Genomic DNA, 19042 nt, shown 5'->3' with positions numbered 1-19042 from the left:
TTACTGAGCATCATAGCTTAGCCTAGCCTACCTTAAACGTGCTCAGAACACTTGCATTAGCCTACAGTTAGGCAAAATCATCTAACACAAAGGCCATCTTACAATAGTGTTGAATATCTCATGTAATTTATTGAATATTGTACTCACAGTGAAAAACAGCATGATTGTGTGGGTGCAGAATGGTTGTAAGTGTATCGGTTGTTTACCCCCGTGATCGTGTGGCTGACTGGGAGTTGCAGCTGCCGATGCCCAGTATCATACCGCATAGCGATAGCCGGGAAAAGATCAAGATTCAAAATTCCAAGTACGATTTCTACTGAGAATGTGTATCGCTTTCGCCTCATCTTAAAGTTGAAAAATCCTAAATCAAACCACTGTAAGTCAGGGACCGTCTGTATTAGAGTTTTCAGTGAATTCTGTGAGTCTTAGCAAATTATTAAACTCAGGGAGGTTTTGGGGACCTCCAGAACTTGCGGTTGGTGTCAGAAGTGACGGTGGTCTTGGGGACTGTTCCCTCTTGTTGTCTGCCTAGACTCTTGCACCCTGGACGAGCGCCTGTCCGATGTAGCCACCCCCCTCTCAGCTCTCCTCTATGCCCATGCACCTATTTTCTTTTCTTGTTTGTTTGTCTGCTTCTGTGTTTTCTGTTTCTTCCACTAGAACTGCATCCCAAGGCCTGGGTCTCTGCATATTACCACCCTGTGCCATTTTGAGTTCTATTCCCTAACTGTAAGTTATGTTTCTTAAGCATTATGCGCATCGCTTTATCTCTTCTCCTTTATTCACACAAAAGGCTGCTGTGGCTGCTTGAAGAGAAGGCCTGTTCCGGATACGTATATCCAAAGCCGCACCCAGCTCATTTCCATAGCCTTGCTAAATTTGTCACTACATTTTTCACGACTTTTAAAATAAATAAAATGAGTGTGAATGCACAAAAACAAAGACAAATCAAGAAAGGACAAATGGCATATCCCGCTGACCTGAGACGAGGTGGCCGGAGTACCACTCGGCCCGGCCCCGCGCCCCCCGGCCGCGCCGCAAAGGCCATGACCCTGCCCTCCTCCGCCAGGCCCCGCCTCCTCGCCTCCCTGGCAGGCCCCTTCCCTCCCCGGAAGGCCCCGCCCCGCCCCAGCCGGCCCCTCCCCCCCCGCGAGGCCCCGCCCCTCCCCGGAAGGCCCCGCCCCTCGGGCCGCGGCATTCCCGCAGGAAGGCTCCCGCAGACTGCGTGGGCCGGCGCGCGGCGCGGGCCGGGCATGCGCAGAGCGCGCGGGCGCGGTTGCCGTGGCAGCGCCGGCCCGAGGGGAGGGCGGCGGCGGGCGCGGAGCCGGGCGGCCGGCGCGGCGACGGGAGGCGTGAGCGGCGGGGCGCGGCGCCCGGCCCGCGGGGATGCGGGACCGGCTGCCGGACCTCGCGGCGGTGAGCGCGGGCGGACAGCGGTTCGTGCGGGCGGGCAGGCAGTGGCGCCCGTGCAGGGCGGGAGCGGGGAGCAGGCTGTCCCCCCGGGCGGGTGCTGGCCGCCGTCCCGCGGACGCCCCGACGGCCGGAGGCAGGACTGTCACCGCCCTCGCCTCCTGGACGGGGAACTGAGCGACCAGGGCAGGGGCCGGGCCGGGCCTTGACCCCTGTCTGAGCCCGGCTCTGCGCGTCCCCAGGCTGATCCCCGAGGTCCCCGCATCCCGGCGCCCTCTGCAGTCTTTGCGCAGCGCGTACCGCGGCAGAAGTCACTGCTGCGGGGTGGTCGGTCCGCCCCGCTGCGCGTCGGCTCCCGGGGGGGGCGCTTGTCCCCTCGTGCCTGCCTCGTCCCCGCGCTCTGACGCGGGACCCTGCGGGCGGCGGCTCGGTAGAGGAGTGTGGGATAAGTGCACACGGTGCCACAGGAACGGGGGCGCCCGGCGGCGCGGGGTGCGGGGTGCTCGGTGCTCGGTGCTGGGCGCGGGGTGCTGGGTGTTCGGTGCTGGGCGGGGGGTGCTGGGTGCTCGGTGCTCGATGCTGGGCGCGGAGCCCGCGCCTGTGTTTCCGCGGGAGAACTGGGGCTGTGCGTTGACTCTTGTTCGCCGCCCAGCACACCCAGCTGGTGGAGCGCACAGGTCTCAGCGAGTGACCACAGCGGATCGCCGGTGACCGGGGTGGGAGGGAAGCAGCGCGCTTGGCATTTGTGCGTGTTTCAGATGACGACACTGTGAACGAGACGGTGACAGTCAGACTGTAGCGGATGTTAATAGACTGTGGAAGACCTGAAACATTTCAGGTCAACAGAAGTCATTATGACTTTTTTCTTGAAAAATACGGGTAGTGATTAAGCTGAATGTTGACGTGTTTGTTTCCCAGTCCACAGAGAGAGCCTCTGCCCTCTGAAGCCTGGCAGCCTCAGAACAGGGTGCTAGGCCTCCTGGCCTAAGGCATGCATTGCATGTAATGAAGTAACTTCTCTCCTTTGCTTCTAGAATGCGGCTAGTTATGTACCATGCTTAGGAGAGTAGAGAGAATCGTCTCTCAAATCATTGTCTGTGTTCTGGGGGTCAGATGAGGAACCCTGGTTCAGAAAGACAGTGAATTATTCATCCTTAGGATCATGGAAGTTACACTTTACACTCATTCTGAGAAAGTTTCTTCATAGTGATTTTTCTTTCCTTCCCTTTTTATTAATGGTTAAATGTTTGACTTCTGCAGTTCGCAGATCAACATCATGTTAAACATAGCAAATTACTGTTGCGTTATCTCACTCTACAGAATCTTTCCAAGCCACAAGTAGCAACTCAAATATTTGTTCAGTGAAGAAATGCTGAATGTATCTGAGCATAAGAGCTGTAACTGTTTTAGCAAAAGATAGCCTCATTTATGTAATATTGTTGGAGAATAGTAAAAAGATCTGTCAGTGGAATATATAAGCAGCTTTTCTTGGCTTGATTAGCAAAAAATAAGCAAGGCAGTTATTTATTACTCTTCAAGTTTGTGTATATTCCAGTTCTTACTGCAGCAATGTCAGGAAGAACGTGTAAACCTGTTTTGATCTAGAATTTTAGGGCCAGAAGTAACCTTCTCTAGTCCAGTATCATCCTGCTCTACATGAAGAGATTGAGCAGTTTTAGAGCAAATTAGTGGAAGTTTCTGCTTCTGTAGTTGTCTAATCTTGGGCAAATAATTTTTAAAACTCTCAAAACTTCAATTTTCCTGTATATAAAAAGGGGGTAATGGTATCTCTTTTGTCTACTCAGAGAGGGAGTTGTAAAATATAAAATTATCTCCTAGGTGCGACACTCGGGGAGAAGGGGGGAGAGAGAAAATGCTATGTAATTATAAGTGCTATTAATATTTATTAGTTTTTTAATGTTTTCAGAAAGTTATAAAAAGCAACGTTCTCTCTAGGATAAAATATTAAGTTAAAATTGAATTTGACATACTTAAAGTTTAATAACTTTATAGTATTTAAAAACTCTTCTGAAAGTTATCAGATATAAAAGTTAAACTTTTTTTTTACCCCAGGAAATGTATCCTTTCCAAGCAGTTCTTGGAGTAGTTTAATGTGTGTTCACAACCATGTTTCTAAATGGTTGGTGTTTTTTTCTAGGTAAAGCTTAATTGGGTAATTAAAATGCCTCATCAACAATGTGCACACTGACAAAATATTTGTGATGCCTCTAAAAAGTTTCCTTTAGTGGCTGTTGATGCTTCCTCCTGAGAAACAGATTACCACTGGTAACTACTTGGAAAGGACTTCAAAACTAGTTTGCCCAATACAATCTGTCAAATACAAATTTAGCTGCTTCTAACCAATGGTTTCTCTTTTTGAGCAACCCATTCATTTGGGCACAGAAAGTTTAAGTGACTTGCCCAAGATCTCCTAGACTCTAAATCTAGAAAGATGATGTTTGTGATTTACAACAAGTAAAAGAACTACCGGTCCAGCAGACACTTGAGTGCCAAGTCCCTATGAAGTAATGTGCTGGGTGCAGAGACACAAAAATGAATTGGGTGCATGCTGTGGATGCACACAGCCTGGGGAGGGAAGAGGGAAGAAGGCACAGTGAAATACATTTCAGGATGTAAGGAAATCAAAATGGAATAGCTATTCTACAAGATAATGGCTCAATTATATTTTGATTACCTTTTTATTTTTTAAAGTTTATGTATGCAAATGGATATATTTATTACAGTTAAGAATACAGAAACTATAGATTTCAACTGTGGCAATTGTTCGCAGGATAATCAACATAAACACAAAGTAGCTATGTGGTATTCATTAGTAGACCTATGAGAAATGAGAATTTACTATTTTTAATCCCTGGATTCAAGGTGATGAATTGCAAATATAATTTTTTAAAGGGCAGGAAAAACTGCCTAAATATTTTTTTTCTTTTTGAGGAAGATTGGCCCTGAGCTAACATCTATTGCCAATCTTCATCCTTTTTTTCCTTTTTTCTCCCCAGCGCCCCAGTAGATAGTTGTATGTCATAGTTGTACATCCTTCCAGTTGCTCTATGTGGGACACTGCCTCAGCATGGCTTGATGAGTGGTGCGTAGGTCCAGGCCCAGGATCCGAACCAGTGAACCCCAAGCCACCGAAGCGGAGCATGTGAACTTAACTGCTACACCACCAGGCAGGACCCTGCCCAGATATTTTTAAAGTTGTTTTTTGACAGCTCAGATTGCTCATTTAGTGCAGAATGTTATATAGTAAGGATTCAGATTCAGTTTATAAAATGAAACACTTTTTTCTAAATACTTCACTGACACTTAAAATACTAAGAATTTTATAATATAGTTATAATTTTATATATGCATATGTTTATAGTTTAGAATTTCATAGTTTATTCGGTCCTGCCAACTTTTAATATTGTATCATATAAACAATTCCCACAGTGGAACCTATAGTTTCTCTATTTTTAACTATAATGAATATATCCATTTGTATACATAATGTGTCCTGTTTTTAAGATAGCAAAACCTCTACATTTCCACAGATTAACACTTCTTGTTTTTAACTGCAAGTCTATTCTGAATTTAAGGAATGGAAAACCTAAGAGAGAGCCAATTCATAAAAAGCTTTCCTCTTTAGCACCCTCACTTCCCACCAGAGCTCCTTGGTCCAGTCGTAAGATACTGTTTGCTGGGCCTGACATGGCCTCCCTCTTCTGTGCCTTTGTGCCCACTGCTCCCTGGGTCTAAAACCACTGGATGTGCCTCTCTCTCTCCCCCTTTCTCTGCCTGCCTGACACCTTCTGTTGGTCTCAGCTCGGGCATCGCCACCAGGAAGTCTTCCCGCCCTCTTTCTCTCTTGTGTCCCCAGAGATGGCCATCTTCCTGTCTCTGAGCAAAGATGCAGTCCTGTTTCTTCCTGCACCCTTCCCCCAGACTCTTCACCCTTTCCAGGGCGGACTTGGTGCTGTCAGTTTTGCTCTGAAGCCTCAGTATTCAGTATTCAGAGCATCCGCTAGGTGTTGATGGAATTGGTGTGTTTCCGTTTGAAAATGCCCATGGTAAGAAAAACGCAGATGACTGTGGGATCTGTTGTCTTCACGGCTCTTTTGGTTGCAAGGGACAGAAACCCATTAGCTAAAACAGAAAAGAGAGAGTTATTAAAAGGGAGAATGGGGCCTTAGACTTCGAGGGCAGAATGTGCCGTCAGACCTCGTGAGGTCCAGGGGCCAGGGCGCAGCCAAGAGCCTCTCTGCCCTTTGTGTCTTGTCCATTTCGCACCTGCTTCGTGTCAGCCGTGTCTCTGTCTTTGTTTCTTCTCTCTGTTCTTCTGGATGTGCTTTCTCTCCTCTCCACCCCGCATCTCAATCCTATCTCTCTGCTCTTCATTCATGCCTTCAGCTGATCTTTACTGAATGGTGCTACGTGCCAGACAGTTTTAGGCAGGATGCGTGAGTTGGAAAAAACGGTGAAGTCCCTGCTCCCGTGCAACTTGCAGTGGGGAGTGGGCAAGAAGCAGCGAAGTAACGGCAGGAAAAGGGCTTTTGCGGTGAGGGCCAGGAAGGACGTGAGAGCGGGTGCCTGCGGGTGGGGGCCCCCGGGAAAGGCAGGCCGGGGGTCTCTGAGCTGAGATCTGAGTGAGAGGGAGGAGCCAGCATGGACAGCTCTGGGCCGAAGACACAGCAAGTCCGCAGGCTCTGAGGTGGGGCAAGGTGATGTGAGGGGCAGACGGATGACTGGTTTGTCAGGAGTGAGCAAAAGTGAGAGAGAAAGAAACCTTTAGCTGTGGCATTGAGAGGAAAAAAATATCAAATTGCAGAAGCATTTATGAAGTACAACACTATTTATGTGAAGTCTAAGTACCTGCAAACAGTATTTATATAATATTAACGGAGACAAATGTAGTAAAATATAAAAACATGAAACAATGTAACATTTTACCATAGAGCATGAAACTATAACTAATTATATAGAAATATGAGAAAAGCTTGTCACATAAAGCACCATAATTACAAACTGGCCAATAGTCATCTTTTACCTATATTTAATTATGAGTATTCTTTACTTTTTTTACTCAAGCGATTTAATTTTGAAAAAGAAATTCGTGTATTCTAGCAGTAAAGGCACTACAACCATTGTACATATCTCAGGATAATTTAATTTATTCGGCACCATTATTATTTGTGTGCAAGGCCCTAGTGTAGTGTATGTGAAGAACGTGGAGAAAACAGCCAGTGTTGCATCCAGCTTTGGATTCTACACTTGGTGATAATTCAGCTTCTGTTGAAATCCAAACAGTGAGCATTCCGGGGACGTTGATTCACCTCTGTTAAATAGTCTCTAAACATGGGAGCTGCTTGCTGTCTATTCCTGACAATAGTTTTCACATAGGGAGAACTGTATTTTTAATATAACGCTACTTTTAAGGAGAATTCTTTTAAAATTTAGCAGAAGCAGAATGTTGATATTTGAACATTTATCTTGCACTTTGGAAATCAAGTGTCATATTGGTGAGTGTTCCCATTGCTTTTAGTAAACGCTGTGCCACAAATCATTTTGTTATTTACGATAAGTCAACTGTCGTAGACGACAGGTATTGCACTGTCTCAGCTTGAAAGATTGAAGGGCACTTGGTGAAGGAGGGGCAGTAGTGGTTTTAGTAGTCGTCGTCTTTGTTTCTTTTTTTATGGATGGAAAAGCTAAGACTATTATTAGGTCTGTTTCCTAATATCTAATAGTTTTGAGAATTCCAGGTAAAAATAAGAAATACAAGTAAAACTTTAAAAATAAGAATAAAAAAGAAGACAGTAGAGAAAATATATTCCTAGTAATCCAGCTCTCTCCTGGTCTACAGGTGGAGAACAAATGACTTTCCAGCTAGTGAATGACTGTGAGTCAAGATCAGGCAGACACGTGGGTTTCAGAGAGCCAAGGAGCACTTGAGTTTCTTTAGTAATTGTGTATTCAGAGCCTGCCGTATGGGGTGGGGTTGGGATATGATGTGGAAAGTGCAATAGTGGAAACGACTGACTTTCCTTAGGGAGAGTGTTATGTTGGAGAACTCTCTCCTGAGCGCTGGGACAGGTGGCAGCCTCTCTCCTGGAGGGGCAGGTGAAGTCCTTAGCTTGAGTTTTTGGCTGTGTGGTACACACAACAGACATCTTTTGTGTGGGATTTGTCTCAGGGTAATCTAGTGCGGTGGGGGTGGGGGGAGGGGGTGCAAGGTGAAACAAGGCAGGCTGTGGATTGGTCGTCGTTGGACCCATGTGATGGGCACATCAAGGGCTCATTATAGTATTCCTTCTACTTTTGTATATGTTTGTAATTTTCCACAACAAAAGGTAAAACAAACACAAACTCGGCATCTGTGAACCTAGAGTTATGTTCAGAGTGGTGAGATGTGAGGCACCCTGTGAGTCACGTGGGGGCAGATGCTCTCTCATCGCTTGTGCTCTGGGCCACAAGGAAAATCGCCAGTGCTACCAAATCACGTCCACGTTCATTCTCTCCCCTCCCCTGGCTTATTTGGTTGGAGTCACAGTAAGTTAACTGCTGATATGATGGTGTTTCACCCTGTTGTTCCCGGCCCTGAGCCGTACAAGACACAGTCATTTTCTTCTGAGACCCCACAACTGGGAAGAGAAGACGACCCCAGGGAAATCATGGAATACAGACCCATTAGGATGTTTCCATACCCCCGAGTGGGGTATGAAATACGTTTTTGCAAAGGTGAGGGGTGAGGCCACCACGGGGAGCTGGAGGAGGGCCTGGTGGCCGAGCTTTGTCTGGAGTGGCAGAATTGGAGACTTTAGTGGAGCCCCGTCCTCTGCGGGGAGGCGGATGGTGCCTTTTGAGGAGCCGGGGCGTTTGGAGTCAGATGGACAGGCAGTCCCCTCTCTCCTCCGTGTGACAGCTGCCTCCTGGCAAGATGGGGACAGTAGAATTAGTGGGAACATGTATGCAGAGTGTTGTAAGTTGCCCGACAGTTGTGGGCTGGGGTCAAGGACAGCTCTTAGTGGTTTAAAGTCAGCCTAGGAATCGTTAAGGCGGTGAGTTCAGTCAAGTCAAACAGACCTGGATTCAGATCCCAGCTCTGCCGCTTCGTAGCTCCGAGACTCTGGGCACGTTGCCAGCCATTTAGCGTGTGTTCTGACGCATGAAGTGGCGATGGTGACACGTGCCTGAGACGGTGGTGTTAGAGGAGTCAGTGGGACAGCGCCCACAGAGCGCTGCCCGCAGCCCTGGGGCACCGGCACCCGGTCCCGGAGCAGCTCTGCTTTCTCTTCCAGTGCTGCGGGACCCTGGAGAAGACGGGCGGGGTGTTTGTGGCTTTGCCTTCACATTAGTTTCTGTTGCCTGTTAGCTGATTGCTGCTGTAAGTGCTGCTTTGCTGAGAACTAAGGGCATGGACTGGAAGTGATTTTAGATGCCTTTTTTGGTTTATGTGCCCCTGTGAGAATCAAGCCCCTCATGAAACACGCACAGGCAGTTATCCTTAGAGCCCCATCTCTGAAGGAGGTGGGACAAGTGTCGTCTCCCTTCCCAGACCGGGAGACAGATCCAGAGAAGTTAATGGACTGTTGGTAAGCAGGTTAGAATCCAGATCTTTGATCCCGATACAGCGTTCTTCCTTCCAGATGACACTTTTCATGCTGAATGAGTTCAAGGATAAACGGCCTGATTCATCAGCACAGTTGATTAGAGAAAGGATAGTGCCAGTGTGCTTCGGTTCTCACTGGTGCACTAGTGTCCTCAGGCTGTGGTAGCAAAGCACCACACACCGGGCGGTGTGAAACAGCAGGAGTGTGCTGAGGTCAGAAGTCCGAAATCCAGGGGCCGGCAGGGCTGCTCCCTCTGAGGCCTGCCGGGCGAGTCCTTCCCGCCTCTCTGTCCTCTAGTGGTGGCTGGCATGGCCGGCAGTCCTTGGTGTCCCTGGGCTCGTGGATGCATCATTGCAGTCTCTGCCTCTGCCCTCCCCCGTCACACAGCCATCTTCCTCGTGTGTTCTCTCTTATAAGGGCATGCGTCATGTTGGGTTAAGGGCCCACCCTGCTCCAGCATGGCCTCATCTTAACTAATTATGTCTGCACAGACTCTTCCCAAATATGGCTCACATGCGGAGGTACTGGGGGTTAGGCCTTTAACGTCTGTTTTTGGGGGACACAGTTCAACCCATAATACTTGTCCTGTTAACATAGCGCAAATAAAACGTTCTCAGTAGCAGTGCTGCAGAATTCCAGGCCTTCTTCTCAACAGCTGGTGTCATGTGAGAGCAGGGTGGTGGCACTGCTGGGAAAATCACTCAGCACGGTGCCCTGGGAGTCAGTGTGGAGAGCGTGCAATGCACATCCCTGGGGAGTGCGGTCCCTCCCTGCCTTCAGCTCCACAGGGGCCTCCAGTAATCCTGAGGGAGATTACAGGGTGCTGGTGGATGAAGGAGTCGGTGCATCCTTCTCACAGAAGCCCCTACGTAAGGAGGCTCCTCCTTCCCTAGCCTACACAAACATGATTCTTCCCCCTTCACTCTAACTGAAGGGTCTTATCTGTGCCCAGAAGAGGCCCCCCCGCCCTGAGGTGACGTTGAGAGACTTCCTTAGGGTGGGGAGAGATTATTAATTTTTAGGCCACATCACTTTGCTTTAGTGAGGGCCCTGGATGGTACAGAGGGAGCGTTGTGTATTCTTAACACATTTATTAAATTTTGCAGATTTTTGTTAGCTAAATTTTAGTAGAATTTTGTTTTCAAATTATTCCTGGCTTGTAGATCAGTAAAGCTACACTTCAGACTCTCAGAGGGTGAAGACTTCGATTTTCCTCAGGGTTATGAGAATTCCTGAATTCATTGCCCCCTCAGTGTGGCAGGGTGGGGGTTGAGCTGACTCATCCCTGTGTCCTTAGGGAGACGGTTCAGAACAGTTCCCTGCACTGTGCGTTCCTGCAGGTTTTCTGCTCTTTTTCTCTCGAATCCCACAGACCTGTCTAACGGATGCTGCATCACCCGTCTTTTTTTTTTTTTTTCCGAGGAAGATGGGCCCTGAGCTAACATCTGCCAATCCTCCTCTTTTTTTGCTGAGGAAGACTGGCCCTGGGCTAACATCCGTGCCCATCTTCCTCCACTTTATGTGGGACGCTGCCACAGCATGGCCTGACAAGCAGTGCGTTGATGCACACTCAGGATCCCGAACCGGCGAACCCCGGGCCGCCGCAGCGGAGCGTGCGCACTTAACTGCTTGCGCCACCAGGCCGGCCCCCGCATCACCCGTCTTTGATAAACATCACTTATTCAGATGTTGGTTCCCTGGGTCTGATGTCACTGTCTCCTCTCCCTAGTAGCTGCAGACAGAAGTCACATTCTTCCTAATATCCGATTTCACTGCTGGATTATTCTGCCTGCCTAGGAGGGTGGTTCTTCAAGTCGGTTGCTGGACCAGCAGCACCTGGAACTTGTTAGCATGTAGCAACATTCTAGAATGTTCAAGAATGCGTAGAATGCCCCACCCCAGACCTGGTGAGTCAGAGACCCAGCCCTCCAGATGATTCTGATGAAACTCAAGGTTGAGAACCATTGCCTGGAATATCTCCTAATTTATTCTTTGATGTTATTTTAAACTGAAGTACCTGATTTCTAAACTGTACTGTCATTCTGGCTCTTCCCAGTGATCATCGTAGTTGCTCTCTTCCTCAGTTTTACTCACTAAGATCTTCTTTACCAAGGCTTTCCTTATTAAAGCGTTTATTGATGATTAGTGTGGCCATGACCAGGAGTTATTCACTTAGGAAAAATGACGAACGCCGGCTCATACATGTGAAAGTTCCTTGAAAATTATTACGCACTCTAGAAAAGTTAATTCGTGGTGTCAGTATCTCTAATCTTTGTAGAAAATATGCAATACAAGCAGTTTCACTTCTCGAAGATAAAACCAGCTGGTGTTATATTGACTGACTGGGTGAAAATGAATGCTTCTATAGTGCTCGGTTCTGAGAAATCCAGCGTTGTTTCTGAAGAAGTGGCTCACCCTCCCCAGGCCCTCCCGCTTCCCCGCCCTGCTGTAACTGTCGACTGTCACGTTGACAATGTTGCAAATTGAATGTCACCCTCTCTGGGTGCCCTGCTGACTTGTGACAGTTGGTGCTCTAGTGACCTGAGATCTTGTAGGTTCCTGAATTGCTTTTTTCATTCAAGTCATTGTTTATGCCTACGTGAAAATTTTTTAAATCTGAATTTTACATTTTATATTTTCCATTTTAGTGTAGGAAAAACGATGATGGGGACACAACTGTTGTTGTTGAAAAGGACCATTTTATGGATGATTTCTTCCATCAGGTAAGATGGAACCCAGTTGGACTTTTTTCTTTAAACACAGTTATATTAATGGATTTGTCATATTTGAAATAATATTAAAACTAATATTTTAGAAAGTTGCTTTTTGAATTAAGTTCTTTAGAATTTTTAGTGCTATTAAATATTCATTAATATTGAGCCATCCTTCCCGATAGACTTGGGGGGGCTGGGTGAGAATGGTGGAACGTGGATATGGAGGAGACACGTGCACTCGGGTTGGGTGGCACGTGGCAGGGCGGTTCTGCCTGCTCAGGCGCTCAGACTGCTCTCAGTGACTTTCGCCTGGGTATGTAGATGCACTTCCTCCCAGGTGCCGGTCACTCTGGGACCTCCTGCCCCCTCTGGTAGATTTTGTAAACGTTCTGCCCCCACGACCAGTGGTGTTCTCCAGCTGAGGGCGGCGTGGTCCTCGGGAGGGTGGAGGTCCTGGTGGCTGTGGTGCCCCAGCAGATGGGTCTGCTGAGTCAGGTGTGCACAGCACACGCACGCCCACGCTTCTCGTGCTTCACCTCCACGGCCCAGGACTGAGTCCCCAGGTATCGGTCACATATCTCAAAGGGCTCATGTTGTAGATTTTCTCAAATCTCTGATTGAAGTTTTCCGCATTTCAGACTCTCAGGCTCTAGGTCCCGAGGGGCTCTTCTCTGGGCAGTCTTAGACACAAGCAGATGGGTAATGGGGGAAGCTCTGCTTTGCCGGCCTGCCGGTCAGTTGGGCCTTCCTCTGGGGTCTCAGCACAGGGGCCGCCGCCTCTGGGCCTGTGCCCCTTGGCTCTGACCCTGTACCTTGTCCATTCCCTCAGGCTGCCCCACAAGGCCTCCCCTCTCTCTCTTAGCTCCCAAAGAGAGTTTTAGGCTTACCCCATGTTTAAATTCTTAAACCTAAGTAATATTTGATCAAATTTTGCATAATTTTAAATTTTTGAAATTGTTACAGAACAAATATTTTGACTTTGTTAACCTGAAGAAAAGAAACATGTGTCCAGGGTAATTTTTTAATGGTGCAAACCTCATGTGCAGGATTTTATTTTGATTGTGCTGAATCTAGGCTAGTAGTTTCAGCTGGCCCTTAAATCCATTGACAGTCTAAACAGGTCCATCAATGCATGGATTTGGAAATATGTAATATGTTAATGAAATATATTACAAGTTACAGTTTTCCAAATTCAGCCAGAATTTATTGAATACCTAGTCAGTGGGTTTCAAGTATTTATGTTAGATCCTAGTTTTATGTATTGGAAAAGACATGAAATTAAATTGTAAGATACAGGAACTTGCTTTCAGGTACAAAGGAGTTAGGATACTAGATTTCCTGATTTCACTTTGGAAATGAGACTCTTTTTGTTGTCTTTAGCTTACTTACCCACTTTGTAAAATCCTTATTTTTCTGATTTTATCTCCTTTACCTGGATGTTTAATTCTTCCATATCAGTTCTTTGTAAAAATATATTTCTTATTTTAAAGAATTTCCTAGCGTTAAATGTTGTTGTTATACTTGATAGAGGAATTACGTAGAACACATCACTGAATGTCTGAAGCTGTGGTCTTTGTTAACCTGGTACTAATCCATTTCAGCTGTGGGTCCCTTGGAGATGCATGCAAAAACAGGTGACTCGTGCTGGGACGGTTTGAGAGCAATTGATTCTCAAGTTTGGGTTTTCCTTAGTTATAGTTAATGTCTGTGAAATGACTTTTTAGACAAATAGAGAAGCAAATGATGATTGTTAACACAAACTCAGTTTTAGAAAATGACATTCAGACCTTAAATACCACGAAGAACATCGCAGAAGATAGGAATTTTGCAGGTGACCAGTGTCTGGTCAAGACTAAGAGACTGCTCTAACGGTGGCCGGGGCTCTCCTCTTGGTGAGGATGATGTGTAAGGGACAGAGAGACCCTGTATCGTGTCATTCACAGGCCTAAATGGGAGTGGCACCACTGTGACCACGGCACTTCCCTCCTGGTACCGAGTGGGGGCCTAACAGTTTCCTTTGCTTTTGGGGCCACACTGGGGCTTCTGCTACAGAGATATTGGTGGTATACATTGTTGAATCTGCAAGAGTTAAAACAATATCTTTTCTAGTTTGTGACAGATGTGTATTGCTGAAGTTACTTCAGCAACGGTACTTTAAAGATGGCTAATTGAAATGTAGATCTGTGCACTGAAACCAAAATGTCCAGACTTGAGTTCAAGCCTTCATAATAAAATAGCAAAAATTTTAAAAGAATCAGTTTTTCTTTTATGTGTTGTTTTTACACGATTAATAAAATTAAATTATAAGTGTGTGAAGTGTGTGAAGTTGTATAGAAACTGTATGTAAATGGAAATAGCAGCCAGGCCTCAGGAAAGAGCTGTTCACTGCTCTGTGCAAGCAGAGTTCTGCATTAGCCTCTCCTCTGATGCTGCGGTTTTCAAAATGTGGTCTGGGGCTTGGACCCGGGGTCCCTCGGGTCCCTGAGACCCGTTCAAGGAGTTCATGTGGTCAAAACTGTTTTCATAACAGTTCCAAGATGTGGCTTGCCTTTTTCCTCTCTTTCTCTCATAATGTCCAATGGTGGATTTCCAGAGGCTACATGAAGTGTGTGATATGGCAACAGACCACACACGGAAGCAGGTGTCAGAATCAAGCTGCCTTCCATTAAGGTAGAAATTAGATTTGCAGAAAGATGTAAATCACAGCTCTTATTTTCACTGATTTTTTGGAAAATATTGTTTTTTCCATAAAAATGTGTTATTTATGTTAACATGTGTATTAGTTTCCTACTGCTGCTGTAACAAATTACTACAAAGCTCATGATGTAACATATCACGCCTTTCTCATCTTATGGTCCCAGAGCTCAGCAGTTTGAAAGGGCCGTGCAGGCTCCTGTCACGGTGAGGGCAGGGCTGGCTCCTTCTGGAGGCTCCAGGGAGAACCGTGTCCCCACCTTTTCCAGCTGCTAGAGGTGCCTTCAGTCTTGGCTCACAGCCCCTTCCTCTACCTTGAAGCACATCACTTCAGCCTCTGCTTCTGTTATCATATCTCCTTTTTCTAAATTTGGTCCTCTTGCCTCTGTTTTATAAGGACTCTTGTGGTTACATTGGAGCAACCCAGATAATCCAGGGTAATCTCCTATCTCAAGATTCTTAATCAAATCTGTAAAGTCTCCTTTGCCACGTAAGGTAACATTCACAGGATTAGAATGTGAACATCTACCACAACGTGTAGTGAATTTGTAATTACTGTTTTAAAGTGAATTAATAAATATTTAAGCAATTTCTCCAACACAGTAATTATAGCTAGCTATACCCCACGTGAACCAAAGTTCTTTGGGGTTGTCAATAACTTTCAAGAATCAAAGAGATCCTGAGACCCAGAAATTTGAGAGCTGCTGCTCTAGGACATGGGGTTCTTGACTCGTAACGTTTTTATCTATTTCTTGACTAGGGCATACGTTCACGTTTTTCAGAAATCAAAGTGATACGAAAGCTGTGCAGACACTGAGAAGCCTTGCTCCCACTGCTGTTTTCATCTGCCCTCTTCTCTCACCTCTCCCACTCGATGGTGACTTCTCTTTTTAGTTTCTTGTTAGACATTCCGGTGTTTCTTGCAAGATCAGATGAGATCGGCTGTGTTCAGGACAGAATGGCTGTAGACTCCAGCGTTTCTTTTTTTTTTTTTTGTGAGGAAGATCAGCCCTGAGCTAACATCCACGCTAATCCTCCTTTTTTTGCTGAGGAAGACTGGCTCTGAGCTAACATCTGTTGCCAATTCTCCTCCTTTTTTTTTTTCCCCCCAAAGCCCCAGTAGATAGTTGTAGGTCATAGCTGCACATCCTTCTAGTTGCTGTATGTGGGACGCGGCCTCAGCATGGCCGGAGAAGTGGTGCATTGGTGTGCGCCTGGGATCCGAACCCGGGCCGCCAGTAGTGGAGCGCGCGCACTTAACCGCTAAGCCACGGGGCAGGCCCCAGCGTCTACATTAAGTAGACGTTAATGTCTGTGCTTATTTTGACCTCTTTCTCACATCGTTGTTAACATGCTCTATACATTGTTCTCTGTGTGTGTGTGTGTGTTTTTTTTTGATTATTTGCTTTTACCCTAATATATCTGAGATCTTTTTGTGTCTTTTGTTATAGTTCCGTAACGTTCCGTCGTGTGGTCGTTCTGTTGTTTTCACCACATGTGAGAAGTAGAACAAGTCCCCTGTGACGGGCTGTGGGGTTTCCCTAACCTTGAAATAGAGAAGTTGTGCTAGTTTCCCAGGGCTGCTGTAACAAGTTACCACAAACTTAGTGGCTTAAATTAGCACAGATTTATTCTCTCAGAGTTTTGGAGGCCGAAGTCCAAATTGGTTTCTCTGGGATGAAGCCAGGGTGTCGGAGGGTCACACCCCCAGAGGCTCTAGGGGAGAGTCCTTGTCCCTGCCGGGTCCAGTCCTAGAGCTGCCCTCCTGGGCTCGGGGCTCTGTCCTCCATCTTCAAAGCCAGCTGTGTGGCATCTTGCATCAGTGGTCATGTTGCCCTCCTCTGTAGCCACATCTCCATCTGCTTCTCTCTGTAAGTACACTTGTGATTATGTTGAGGGCCCACCTGGAGTATCAGGATAATCCCGCATCTCAAGAGGCTTTGTTGAGTCACATCTGCAGTTTCCTTTCACCATAAAGGAACATTCATAGCTTCCAGGGATAGGAACCTGGCCATCGTTGGGGGACATTATTCAGCCTCCCACAGAGGTTGTTTTTTTTTTTTTGGTGAGGAAGATCAGCCCTGAGCTAACATCCATGGCAATCCTCCTCTTTTTACTGAGGAAGACCGGTGCGAAGCTAACATCTATTGCCAATCCTCCTCCTTTTCTTCCCTTTTTCTCCCCAAAGCCCCCGTAGATAGTTGCATGTCATAGTTGCACATCCTGCTAGTTGCTGTTTGTGGGACGCGGCCTCAGCATGGTCGCACAAGCGGTGCGTTGGTGCGCACCCGGGATCCAAACCCAGGACGCCAGTAGTGGAGCACGCGCACTTAACTGCTAAGCCACGGGGCCAGCCCCCACAGAGGTTTTTGAAGATGATGTTATGAATCTATCTGGACAAATCTTCCTAATGAGTAAATTACATTTTGAAACAAGTATTGAATAGTTTAGACCATTACAGGTAAAAAATGGTGACTCGGAAGGCTTGGCCTTATCAACTGAAAACACCTCCCCCTACGAGAATGTTATTGTCAACGTGTTCTTCAGGGTGAGTTTTTGTGACTGCATGGAGTGCTGGTGTCAGTAGCATGTGCTTCTCGTGGGGATTGTCTGTGGTAATACTTGGGTCTCAATTGTAAATAAATAAATAATAGGTTTTGCTGGTGAGTGTTGACTGAAATTGCCTTAGTCAGAGAACTATATATCTTAATGTGTTACATTTCTCTTTATTGTTTAAATTGAATGATTCTCAGTGTGAGAACAGGAAAAGGTTTTTGTTTCTTTATGTGGTGATTATTCAGTTATTTCCCTCTTTTATCCTTCCCTGTTTAGGTGATGAAAAGTGATAGCAAGTTTGAGTTTACCACACTGGTGATGACTTTTTATGTTTCTCCTAGGTTGAGGAGATCAGAAACAGTATAGCTAAAATAGCTCAGTATGTTGAAGACGTAAAGAAAAACCACAGCATCATTCTCTCTGCACCAAACCCAGAAGGAAGTAAGTGTGTCTGTCTGTCTGTGTGTGTGCCTCTCTCCTGCTGTCTGTAACTCAGGCCTCAGCCCTGGCTGCACAGGAGATCGCGCTGGGAGCTTGTGCAAAACACTGGAAGCTGGCGTGCCGCACCCCGGGGTTCCGGTGCATTTGGTCATGGGAGCCACGGCGTCCGTGTGGTTCTTTACAGCTCCAGTGTGATGCTGGTGCTCAGCCAGCGTGGGGACCACTGACGATCAGGTCCAAAAGAACGCCGAAGAGTGGCTTTGCAGAGCTTTGGGGCCATATCAGCGACTGGACCTTAGATCATGTTGTGTCCACAGTTCAACAGGAATGGTGGAATTTTGTGTTTAGATGAAAGTGAAGAAGAGATTGATTTGGAAAACAATACTTGTTTGAGCAGCTTTAAAGATGAACAGACTGAGAGGCGATTTTCAATCTTAAGCAAAAGCGTTTGTGTGGAACGTGCTCTTCTCGATGTCTGTCGAGGGCAACGTGTAAGCAAGTGATTGTAAATAACCCAAGTGTCAGGGCCTTGGTAGTTATAAGGAATGCTTCCCTGATCTGGAGTGGTAAGTTCTGAAAACTTTAAAGGTGAGATGGGTCTGGGTAAGCCAGAGATTGCAAATTGGAATCCAGACATCATTTTGGAGGAGAATTGATATCTTTACAATATTGAGGTTTTTAATCTATGAAAATGTTCTTTCCCTTTTCTACTTTAGATTTTCTTTGGTTTCTCTCAGTCATGTTCCGTAGGTTCAGTGTAGAGGTCTCACATATCTTTCATTATATTTATTACTAGGTAATTGATGTTTCTGCTGCTAATGTAAATAGTGTCTGCTGTAGATTTTTTCTGTTTGTTTATACGTCTAGAAATACAATGGATTTTTGTGTGTTGACTTTGTATCCCACTATCTTGCCTAGTTACTTATTCTAGTAATTTCTCCATAGATTCTTTTGGATTGTCTCTGCACCCAGTTATGTCGTCTTGAGTAATGACGGTTTTCCCTTTGTTCTTATGCTTTCTATTTGTAGTTGACTTATTTCGCTGACCTCCAGTACAGTGTTGAATAGAAGTGGTGATGGGCACGCTCTTATTCTCCATCTCGGAGGAAAGTGAAAGCAACTTTTTGTTAGAGGATTATTTGATATAGCCTTATATTGAAAAAATAATAACTTGGTATTAAATTGAAAAAAAACACATTTTTAATTTTAAGATTTTTGCATGTCTTGTAAAATCATGGTTTGAGCCTTTGTAGATGCCCTACCTTAGGATTTACAAGAGTGTGTCCCAAGATGTGTCCTGGGCACGGATCTCGTCAGTTGTCCTGTGAAACAAGAGCTGTGTGGCGTAGCCACATGCACTTAGGAGCCTCTTTACACCATGTGGCCCTCTTGGAAAGTCACAGTGTGCTTAGGGTAACGAAGGCTCTGAGAAGGCCTGCAGTAAAGAAGCCTGTTCAACTCCGCTTAGTGTAGCACCTCACAAATTCACTTGCCCACAGAACTTTCTATGTAACACTTGCTAACACGGTGCTTCATTCTTGGGGAAATTAAATTTGAGTAAATATTAATTTAAAAAATTTCTTTTAAGTAATTTACCTCCAGAAAACTTTTGCTGCCCAG

At 46.1% G+C, this 19042-nt stretch overlaps 1 protein-coding gene across 4 annotated transcripts in view; it reads left to right on the top strand.

Moving 5' to 3' along the window:
* The first annotated feature begins 1329 nt into the window (after positions 1 to 1329).
* The window catches only part of STX2 (syntaxin 2), a 38038-nt gene continuing 20325 nt past the window's right edge, over positions 1330 to 19042 (top strand). Inside the window, exons 1-3 of one of the 4 annotated variants that reach the window (XM_087423467.1) lie at positions 1330 to 1416; positions 11666 to 11740; positions 17323 to 17422. In XM_087423467.1, the coding sequence (XP_087279593.1) occupies positions 1387 to 1416; positions 11666 to 11740; positions 17323 to 17422 (205 nt within the window). In that variant the 5' untranslated portion in view covers positions 1330 to 1386. Of the gene's footprint in view, positions 1417 to 10648; positions 10925 to 10986; positions 11569 to 11665; positions 11741 to 17322; positions 17423 to 19042 lie in introns of those variants that run through there. The other 3 variants (XM_087423466.1, XM_087423468.1, XM_087423469.1) reach the window with 3 other exon arrangements.

This window comes from Ceratotherium simum, chromosome 35 (genome assembly GCF_057802395.1).
Source record: "Ceratotherium simum simum isolate JZ-2026a chromosome 35, ASM5780239v1, whole genome shotgun sequence".
NCBI lineage: Eukaryota > Metazoa > Chordata > Mammalia > Perissodactyla > Rhinocerotidae > Ceratotherium > Ceratotherium simum.
The sequence above is the reverse complement of the archived record's forward strand: the minus strand, read 5'-3'. Positions and strand labels throughout refer to the sequence as shown.